The sequence below is a fragment of the Kogia breviceps genome, chromosome 9 (genome assembly GCF_026419965.1).
Source record: "Kogia breviceps isolate mKogBre1 chromosome 9, mKogBre1 haplotype 1, whole genome shotgun sequence".
Lineage (NCBI taxonomy): Eukaryota > Metazoa > Chordata > Mammalia > Artiodactyla > Physeteridae > Kogia > Kogia breviceps.
Window position 1 is genome coordinate 15,212,927 of NC_081318.1, and position 11,439 is coordinate 15,224,365.

The window sequence follows — 11,439 nt, forward strand, 5'->3', positions numbered from 1 at the left end:
TCCATACTGTTCTCTGTAGTGGCTGTACCAATTTACATTTCCACCAACAGTGTAGGAGGGTTCCCTTTTCACCACATCCTTTCCAGAATTTATTACTTGTAGACTCTTTGATGATGGCCATTCTGACCAGTGTGAGGTGATTCCTCATTGTGGTTCTTTTATTTTTTTTTGGTGGTACGCTGGCCTCTCATTGTTGTGGCTTCTCCCGTTGCGGAGCACAGGCTCCGGATGCGCAGGCTCAGCGGCCATGGCTCACGGGCCCAGCCACTGCGCGGCATGTGGGATCTTCCCGAACCAGGGCACAAACCCCCGTCCCCTGCATCGGCAGGCGGATTCTCAACCACTGCGCCACCAGGGAAGCCCCCTCATTGTGGTTTTGATCTGCATTTCTCTGATAATTAGCGATGTTGAGCATCTTTTCGTGTGCCTGTTGGCCATCTGTATGTCTTCTTTGGAGAAACGTCTATTTAGGTCTTCTCCCCATTTTTTTATCGGGTTGTTTTTTTGATATTGAGCTGTATGAGCTGTTTGTGTATTTTGGAAATGAATCCCTTGTCGGTCACATCATTTGCAAATATTTTCTCCCATTCTGTAGGCTGTCTTTTCATTTTGTTTATGGTTTCGTTTGCTGTGCAAAAGCTTTTAAGTTTAATTAGATCCCATTTGTTTATTTTTGCTTTTATTTCCATTACTCTAGCAGACAGATCCAAAAAATATTGCTACGATTTATGTCAAAGAATGTTCTGCCCATGTTTTCCTCTAGGAGTTTTATAGTATCCAGTCGTTTAGGTCTTTAATCCATTTTGAGTTTATTTTTGTATATGGCATTAGAGAATGTTCTAATTTCATTTTTTTACTTGTAGCTGTCCAGTTTTCCCAGCACCACTTATTTAAGAGACTTCTTCTCCACTGTATATTCTTGACTCTTTTGTGGAATATTAATTGACCATAGATGTGGGGGGAGATCATTTTTTATGGCTATTGCACATGTGTCCTACATCTTATAATTTAGGGACTTTCCAGACTGCTGAAACCGAGGGGCTTTTTTGAGTGGCATCCATATGGAACTTCTCTAGGAATGGAGATTAGACCCTAACTTCACTAGGGTCCTGGTAATGGCCTACCATGATCTTCAATCTTTTGACAGTCATTTTAGTTAAAAACAAATGTGAAAATCCATGAACTTACTTATCCAAATTATGTTACAATTTGTGGGAGAAAAAACACAACAGGGTCTGCAGTAGAGAAATCCCATCACCTCCAGGGCAGCTGTGTATAGTTTTGTTTTTGTTTTTTTCTTTTATGAGAAGATTTATTCCTAGTTCGAGGTCCAAATCTTCCAGGGCTCTAAGCACAATAAAACTTGGTGGGTAGGTGAGGGGAGACCCATTCAGATACAGCACAAGGGACTGCCTAATTTTAGAGGGCAAATGAGGATTATTCACATTCCATTTGCTAAGCCATGTATTCCCTGGGGCTACATACACCACACTTATTTCTAACTTACACAAAGGTACCTTTTGGACTTGCAGCAGCCCTGACTCCTCCCTCAGGATACTTTGTGTACAATATGTGCAATGTAGCCAGTTAACATGTTTATTCATGTGACCAAAACAATCTACACATCAAGTACTTTCCAGCTTAATTTATGCAAATAAGTTCTAATGTTTTCCCTCACCTCACTAGAATTTTATTTCATAATGCAGCACACATCCCATTTTAGAGACTACTGGTCTAGTGCATACTTGAAAATGCACGTAAAATTTGAGAAAGGGGTCAAGGTAACAGGAAGACACGAGAGATGTGTGCATCTCGGTGATAGTTTAAATTGGTGCGGTCTCTAAGAAAAATTAAAAGGACAAGTCTAAGGATCCAAGAACCAAAGTTTGCTGATTACTCACATTTGAGTATATGAAAAAAGTGCAATGTGATTAAAAAATGGTCTTTGGACATCAACTTTTCACCAGGACAGAGTAATTAGTATCAGGACAAGCTTGCCTGACATGAATAACTATATGTAACTGGGAAGAATAAACTCAGGAAGTGAGCCCCTATAATATCTTGATTCTCTGCCTGTGAACTATATCCTGACCATGGTACAGGGAACTAGAGTCTCAGCAGAACACATCTTAGGAGCCAGAGGAACATTTGGGCTGTGAAACAGATAAGCACTGGAGAGAAGGGAACTGCAAAGAGGAAGGGTACCAGTAGTCTATGTAGGGTTTCCCCAAATTCTTGGCTGAAGGCTACCACGCATGTGCAGAGTGAGACTTACCAGAAGTCTACCAGAGAGCAGCTGCTAAGGGATTGAAAGAGGAGCAAAGATACTAGAGGCCCAGCAGGAACAAAGAGAAAATAAATAAAAAGATGGTAATCTTAAATTGGACCATACTAATAAATTACTTAAAATGTAAATGAATTAAACAATTAAAAGCAAAATTTTACAACTTGGATAAAAAAGCAAGACACAACCATACACTATCTACAAGAGATACACTTTAAATATAAAGGTTAAAAGTAAAAGGATGGAAAAATAAACAATTTAAACACAAAGAAAACTGGTAGCTATATTAATATAAGACAATGATTAGGTCATGAAATAGTAGTATGAATGACAGAGAAGAACATTTCATAGTGTTAAAAAAGGGCAGGCAATTAATCAGTAAGACAAAGCTTCAAAATACTTATGGCAGAAACTAACTGGATTAAGGGAATAAAGAGAGAAATCAGCAATCATGATTGAAGATTTAAACATTCTTTCTATAACTGATAGAACAAGCAGACAAAAACAACAACAAAGAGACTTCCCTGGTGGTGCAGTGGTTAAGAATCCGCCTGCCAGTGCAGGGGACACGGGTTCGAGTCCTGGTCCGGGAAGATCCCACAAGCCACGAAGCAACTAAGCCAATGTGCCACAACTAGTGAGCCTGCGCTCTAGAGCCCGTGAACCACAAACTACTGAGCCTGTGTGCTGCAGCTACTGAAGCCCGTGTGCCTAGAGCCCGTGCTCCACAACAAGAGAAGCCCATGCACCACGATGAAAAGTGGCCCCTACTCGCTGCAACTAGAGAAACCCTGTGTGCAGCAACAAAGACCCAACGCAGCCTAAAATAAATAAATTTAAAATATGTACAGCTTTAAAACAACAATAAAAAAAACCAAACCTAGCAACAACAAAAACAATAAAAATATAATTTTTTTTACAACACTATCAACCAACTTGACCTAATTGACATTTACAGAACACTACTCCCAACAACTGTAGAATTTAAATTCTTTAAGTGCACATTCACCAAAATAGATGATATGCTAGAATATATAATGTCTCAATAAACTTCAAAAGATTTAAACCCTACAGAGCATTTTTTTACTACAATGAAATAAGCTATCTAAAAAATCCCCCATATACCTATAAATTAACACACTTCTAAGCAACCCATTGGTTATAGAAGAAATCACAAGAGAAATTTTAAAAGTTTTAAATGGAATGTTAATAAAAACACAACACAAAATTAGTTTGAGGTGGCTAACATATGCTTAGAGAAAAAATTATACCTTTAAAGCAGAGACAATAAATAAAATTAACAAAGCCAAAAGTTAGTTGATAAGCCCTTAGTAACAGTAACCAAGAAAAAGAATAAATATGAATTACATATAGAAACAAAAGAGGGGACATCATTCAGCTCCTGAAAACACTAAAAGGATAAGGGAATATTGTAAACAAACTCATGCCAGTAAATGTACAAACTAGCTGAATCATATAATTTTCTTCAAACAATTTACCAAAATGGATTTGAGAAGAAACAAAAAATCTGATAACCCTATCTCTATTAAAGACACTGAATTCCTAATCAAAACATTCCCCGTAAAGAAAACTCCAAGACCACGTGGATTCACTGGTGAATTCTGTCAAGTATTTACGGAAGCATTAATAGCAATTTTACAAAGACTCTTTTAGAAAATAGAGATGGAGGGAACACCTCACACCACATTTTGAGGTACTACCTTGATACCAAAATCAGTTAAAACATAAGAAAACCATATCACCAATGTTCCCCATGAAGAAACCCCCCCCCCCAAAAAAAACCTTTAAGTGTTAGCAATTCAAATCCAGAAGTACACAGAAAGGATAATACATCATGACCAAGTGGGGTATACACCAAGAATTCAAGACTGGTTTAACATCTGAAAATCAATGTAATTCACCACAGCAACAGAAAAAAAAAAAAAGAGAGAGAAAAACCACAAAAACCAAACTACCTGCAAGTAACATGATAGTCTATGTAGAAATTCCTAAGGAATCTACAAAAAACTACTATATTTAATAACTGAATTTAGCAAGAGAGTAGCATACAATCAATATACAAAAGGCAATTGTATTTCAATATATTAGCAACAAGTAATTGGAAATGAAAAATTTTTAAACACCAATTTCAATATTGTTAAAGAACATTATCATAAAATATTTTAGAATAAACTTCACAAAAATTGACCAAGACCACTATAAGAGTACTGAAACTAAAGATCTAAATAAATGGGAAATAAAACATGTTCATGGATAGGAACAGTCAATATCGTTAAGATCAATCTCCCCAAATTGATATCTAGATTCAATGCAATTCCAATCAAAATCATAGCAGACTTTTGTGTAGAAATTGATAATTCGATCCTAAAAACTTGTAAAGAAATGCAATGACTTTAAAGAGCCAAAACAATTTTGAAAAAGAACAAAATTGTCCAATTTCAAAATCTGCTTAAAAAGCTAAATTAAAAATTAAAAAAAACATTATTAGTACTGAACGAATAGATCAATAGACTAGAGAAACAGAACCATACATATATGTTCAACTGACTTTTTACAAAAATGCCAAAAGTAATATAATGGGGAAAGTACTCTTTTCAATAAATGGTGCTTTAACATGCGGTTAAAAACATGAACCTCAACCCTTACCTAGCACAAAAATTACCCAAAATATATTACAGATCTAAATATAAAAGCTAAAACTATAAAAGTAGTGAAAGAAAAGACAGGAGAAAAATCTAAGTAAACTTGGAGTAGGCACAGGATTGTTAGAACACTAAAATCACTAACCATAAAAGGAATTATAAACTGGATAAAATTTAAAACTTCAGCTTTTCAAAAGACACTATCAATAAGAAGGTATAGTCAGGGAGTTTGGGATGGACATGTACACACTGCTATATTTAAAATGAGTAACCAACAAGGACCTACTGTACAGCACAGGGAACTCTTATCAATGTTATGTGGGAGCTTGGATGGGAGGGGAGTTTGGGGGAGAATGGATACGTGCATATGTATGGTTGAGTCCCTCTGCTGTGCACCTGAAACTATCACACTGTTAACTGGCTATACTCCAAAATAAAATAGAAAGTTAAAAAAGAAAAAGAAAATGAGGGACTTCCCTGGAGGCCCAGTGGTTAAGACTCCACGCTTCCAATGCAGGGGGCACAGGTATGATCCCTGGTCATGGAACTAAGATCCCACATGCCGCATGGTGCAGCAAGAAAACAAAAAGGAAAAAAAGAAGATGAACAAGCAAGCAAAAGGAGTGGAAGAAAACACCTGCAATGTATGTATGTAGACGAGTGCCAGGAAACTGGACATATATAAAGCATTTTTACTTTTCAGTAACAGGCCAAATCACCTAGTTTTAAAAATCTACAAAAGCCTTAAACTGAAATTTTACCAAAAATAAGTAAGTATAGCCAATAAGCACAGGAAAAGATGCCCATTAATATTCATCGGGGAAATGAAAATTAAAATCATGAGATACCTGTTCAAACATATTAGAATGGCTAAAATTAAAGACTAACACCACCCAAATTAGTGAGGATGTTAACTGGAACTCTCACGCACTGCTGGAGGGAATGCAAAACGGTACAACAGGGTAAATATACATTTATGACGCAAACAAGGAATTCCAATTCTAAGCATTTACCCAAGGAAATGAAAACATATTCACATAATGACTTGTCCACAAATATGTATAATGGTTTTATTCATAACAAGCCCAAACTGAAATCAATAGTAACTTCCACCAACATGTGAATATTGTATACAGATCTTAAATCCTTTGTCATTATATACTGTACTCGAAACGTGATTAATACTTTTCTCCAAGAACCAAAAGAAATCAGCTCCCAGAATTGGCAGTTATATCTTACAGACTGCCAGTTAATAAAGAGAACTGATGGACTCATATTTTACTTTCCCTTGACCACTTTCAAAAGTGTGCTCTCAGTATTCTTTAAAAATAGCTCTTAGAGCTTGCTACTCTTTGGCTGAACAGTACATCCACACTGCAAAATATTGCACAATGTTGTAACATTTCTCCAAGATCAGTTTGTCTCCTGACTTCATGTACCAATATGTACCTAAAGAAAATGTTTTCTAAGCTCTTCCCTCTTTCCTGGACATTACTGCATAGTAAGAAAATGAAAGTCAGGACTGAGGTAGTAAACCAACTTTAGCTTGTGGTCACTCACCCTCATTCCTTCCAACTGGTAGCCTTACAAAAGTTTAAAGCAATGTTCTCAATGGAGGCTTGGTGGCTAGTTTAATTGTGTCTAAGCATTTACAAATTATATGTTTGTTGCTATAAATTAGCTTTGTTTCTTTAAACAGTCAAACCATTATGTTGATTTTTGTAAAAAAAATATATGGTAGAAAAGACTTGCTTTCTATAAAGTTCATTTAGGATATAACAAAGGTAGCAACAAAAAGTATTTAATAGAAAGGGAAGGGCTTCCCTGGTGGCGCAGTGGTTGAGAGTCCGCCTGCCGATGCGGGGGACACGGGTTCGTGCCCTGGTCCGGGAAGATCCCACATGCCGCGGAGCGGCTGGGCCCGTGAGCCTTGGTCACTGAGCCTGCGCGTCCGGAGCCCTGTGCTCCGCAACGTGAAAGGCCACACAGTGAGAGGCCCGTGTACCGCAAAAAAAAAAAAAAAAAAAAAAAAAAAAAAAAAGAGAGAGGGAGAAACTAGGTCCGATACTGTGGAGAACACTACACCTTGAATATTTAATTTTCTAAAGAAACCTCTTTGATCAACTGTACTTTGGAATATAATACAGCTTGAGCTAAAAAAAAAAAAAAAAAACCCTCCCCAAAACTAGGGTTTATGATTATACTCTAGAACTCTAAAACTATGACATATTGGGCTCTCTGGGGCGAGAGGCCTAGAAATCTAGATTCTCAACAAGCATACCAGGTGATTCTAGTAGAGCTAAAATTTGAAAACCCCTATCTAAATCTAAAAGAGTATAATTGCAACACATGTGGCTTCAACAAAACTTGTTTTGTTTGGCCTACAGAAGGGGTCTATTGTGTGTGTGTGTCTGTGTCTGTGTGTGTGTGTTTAATTACTTGCCAATATCTAATACTACAGAAACTTTACATAAAATCCAGACTTCAGACTCCTCATTAACAAATAAATAAGAAAAGACCCTCCAACCCTGGCCCTGCGCTGTAACAGGACAATCTGCTGGAGCAAAGCACAGTTTGCCCCCCTTTCCTTTCACTCCCCACCGCTCCCTATCATTTTACCCCAGGCTCAGAGTTCTCCATGTCAATTACTTGCTTAGCTCCTGAAGATATTGTAGTTTGACCTGTGATACCTGTACCCACAAGTTCATTAGAAGAATGAAGAACAGAGATAATCAAATGAACCCTATTTATTTACAGTTGATCCTTGAACAAGTTTGGGGTTTGGGGTTAGGAGTGCTGACCTTCCGCAGCTGAAATTTCGAATATAACTTACAGTCGGCCCTCCCTATCACCAGTTCCGCATCCTTGGATTCAACCCACCGCAAATCTTGTACTACTCTAGTATTTACTATTGAAAAAAATCTGTGTATAAGTGCACCCTTGCAGTTCAAACTGTGTTGTTCAAGGGTCAAGTGTAGCTCCGAAATATATTGCCTAAACTTTTGTTACAGCTAGTATTAAAATAAGTTTGCAAGGAGAGAGGAAGGGAGAAAATATTCAAGTTATTAAGACTCAGGATAGTATTTTTAATTTATTGAAGATAGCCCTAACTATTTTTTAGAGGTATGTGAAAGTATCATTTAACAAAGGCTTCTTCTTTCTTAGTATAAAAACAAAAACATTATCTTCCAATTTAAATGCTTTCCTGAACTCTTGCTTACAATACAAACACAAAGGTAAAAAATATTTGGAGGGCTTCCCTGGTGGCGCAGTGGTTGAGAATCCGCCTGCCGATGCAGGGGACACGAGTTTGTGCCGCGGTCCGCGAAGATCTCACATTCCGCGGAGCGGCTGGGCCCGTGAGCCATGGCCGCTGAGCCTGCGCGTCCGGAGCCTGTGCTCCGCAACGGGAGAGGCCACAACAGTGAGAGGCCCGCGTACCGCAAAAAAAAAGAAATTTGGAGACTGGAACATTTTGAGAACTCTATATAATTGCAAACTTGCCTCAGAGTTGAGGTTCAGAGCTTTTATAACCCACGTTATCATTCATTCAGATCTAAATGTCATGGCCTGGCACACAATACATCTTAATTCTAGAATTATGCAAAATTTAATTCCTAATTGGCTACTAGCCCATTTAATCATTTAAAATATAAATAAAAGAAACCCTTAAACGTGTCTAAAAACTAAGAACTAAAATTTAAGTTTCACCTGTACTAACTTTCCAACAGGTGGGCCATGTCAGAGCAAATCAGCTTGAAGGATCTGAGATTTTACCCTACTTGTAAGCTAACAAAGTAGCTTACCATGGAGGCTGGTTAAAGGCAGGAGACTTGTGGGTCAGATACAAAGGGCAGTTTGTTACTTCCAGTAATAATATAAGCCAAAGAGTCAACATTTTTGCACTGGTTTCCAGAGGCCCAGTTCCCACCTGGCAAGGTGAAGAGGAGCAGCTGATGCTTGCACAGGCAATGGGTTGTGTTGCAGAAGAGGAAACCTAAGCCTAGGGAACCCTCATCTTTTATGATGGGCAATAAGCATGCCTGCCTTGCACTCCAGAAGGAGACATCTATCTTTATTATACTGCACCACATGCATGGCTATTCTTTGCTCTGGTGGAAGACACTATCTCTACCTTTCAAGGCTCTTCCTTATACAAACATCCTTTAAAAACAGAAACAAAGGGCAGTCAGTACCTCCCCTGGTAAGACCTGCAGAAACAGAGAAACCCACGGGAAAATGTCTCTCTCAACTAGACACTGTTCCTAACATATAATTAAATCAAGAATCTAACACTACAACCTATTTAAAAGCATCAATTTCATATGTTCTTTGACCTAGCTCAACTGTTTAATCTGCATTTTATCTCTAATTAAATCAACTAGTCCCTTTAAAAAAGGCAGTATATATTCAAAACGAATTATTTCCACTTACTTAGTATTTTTTAAACGGAGGTGCTCAAATATTTGCAATATAAACATTTAAAACCTCAATTATTCTACTAGAAACAATTTACTGTGCTTACTTTTAAGTGTTTCAAACCTGTTAACGTTAGCAATGGGAACTACCTGTCAAAAGTCTCATTATACAGTAACAAACACCACAAAGAGAACAGTAACTTCAACATTTCCAGCTGCTGTCCACAAAACACAAGAAAATGCAGCACCCCAAATCACTTTGTTCTGTTTCTCTTTACCATTTACAGTCTCAAAATAAAATCTCCGAAAGAGAAGGACAACAAAACACCGTCTCTTAGTTCCTTTGTCCCCATCGGAGAGAACTGGGGGCTCATTAAGGTAAATAACCCAAAACATGCAAGACAAAAAATAGACGGCATCCGATCTGCAATCAATCATCAAAGAAAGTCACCATCACTTCATCTTTATCCCTCCCTCCCCCTCTCCAGCTCAAATAACATGGGTACATACGAGATGATTAGGATCATATGGACCTGGACAAAGCTTTGGGGAGGCAGAGGGCAGCGGTTAACTAGATGCAGTCGTCAAAGGACCCGAGATACAGACTACAGCCGACTCCGACAGAGGTTTTCAAAAGCGCGGGTCGCATGGGCCACGCACCCGGGGGGAGAGCGCTGGGGAGTAGGAGCAACAGCAGCAGCGCTGCCCAGTCTACAGCGCCGGTGGAAGTTGCTCGCGGGGCGCGCGGTACGCCGCACAACGCGCGGGCCCTCCATGTCACCGCCGGCAGCACGGACCCTCCTCGCCCCTCCCCCGCCGCGCACCCCGGGCGGCGGCGACATGACAGCGGGTCGCTGCGCCGCTCCAGGGCGCCGGCCTGCCCGGGCTCCCCACCCCCTACCGCGCCCGCACCCGCCTCTCACCTTGGGTAGCGAACGGCGAAGAGCCGCTGACCGGCGAGCCGGGGGCGGGGATAGGCGGCGGGGTCTCGGCCGAGCCCAGCATGGGGGCGGGCAGCATGAGGTAGCGCTGGGGCGCGGGCAGGCAGCGCTGGCAGAAGGAGTGCAGGCAGGGCAGCAGCTTGGGCGCCCGGCTCTGGATGTTCTGGTGGCACACGGCGCAAGTGTCCAACAGGTTGAGCCGGGCCGCCTCGCCTCCGCGCTCCGAGTCGGGGCCCTGCCGACTCTCGGCCTCGTTCTCCCCGCTCGGCGGAGCCGAGGGCCCCCCGGCGGCCGCCGCCGAAGCCGCCGCGGCCGCCGTCGCCGCCTTCTCTACAGCCACCTCCATTGTCCTGCCCCCGCCGCCGCCGCCGGGAAAAGAGGAGCGGGTTCTCTGCCCGCCGCCGCCCCCGACGACTTCCTTCTCCTCCTTCTCCTCCCAGGCCGCCCGGGTGACTCGTAGGAGAGGGAGGGAGGCCCGGGCCGAGGAAGCCTCTTCAGGCCCCGGGGATCCGCCTCCCGGGTGGCGCGGCCGGAAGAAGGGGATCTGTCAGTGGGGACTGCTCTTCGCACCGAAGAGGCTGCGCCCCGTCCGCTTCGCCAACCGCCGCGGCTCTCGTCAAACCCGCCCAGCCAGCCCTCGCCTCCCGGCCTTTCTCCCGGGTCCCCGGAGCCACCTCAGGCCCCGCCCCCTCCCTCCCTCTCCCAGCAACCGAGGCGACTGCAAGGAGTGCGCCGCCCAATAGCCGCCGCGCCTGGTCGGGGGGCGGGGCGTGCGGAAGCCCGCGAGGCTCAGAGGGCGCTGCGGGAGGCTGGGAGGTGGGAGGTTGCTTGCACAGCCCCGCCCACCGAGCTCCTTGAACCGCTGCCTCTGATTGGGCCTTTGTGTGTGTTTAGCTCCTCTAAAAAGATTAAGGGTTCATTTGTTAACGATCGACCACCTAATTCGGTCCGCCTGTGTTAGCTCCTCCTATGGGGCGGGGCTTCACTGTGTCTGCCCAACACTGTTAATTAAGTAACTGCTACGAAAAACTCATTTTACTACTGCAGACAGGGGTCCTGTAGGAGGAATAAATATGGTGGGAGGGTGGAAGGGTGACGAAGTGGAGAGAGTGAAAAGCAAAGGAAAGATTTTT

General features: G+C 41.9%; 1 protein-coding gene across 2 annotated transcripts in view; it reads right to left on the minus strand.

Annotated features, from left to right (window-relative positions):
- TRIM24 (tripartite motif containing 24) overlaps nt 1-10,972 on the minus strand; it is a 91,620-nt gene extending 80,648 nt beyond the window's left edge. Inside the window, exon 1 of one of the 2 annotated variants that reach the window (XM_059074876.2) lies at nt 10,289-10,972. In XM_059074876.2, coding sequence (XP_058930859.1) covers nt 10,289-10,652 — 364 coding nt within the window. In that variant the 5' untranslated portion in view covers nt 10,653-10,972. The remainder of the gene's footprint in view (nt 1-10,288) is intronic. The other variant, XM_059074875.2, reaches the window with a different exon arrangement.
- Nucleotides 10,973-11,439: the final 467 nt, after the last annotated feature.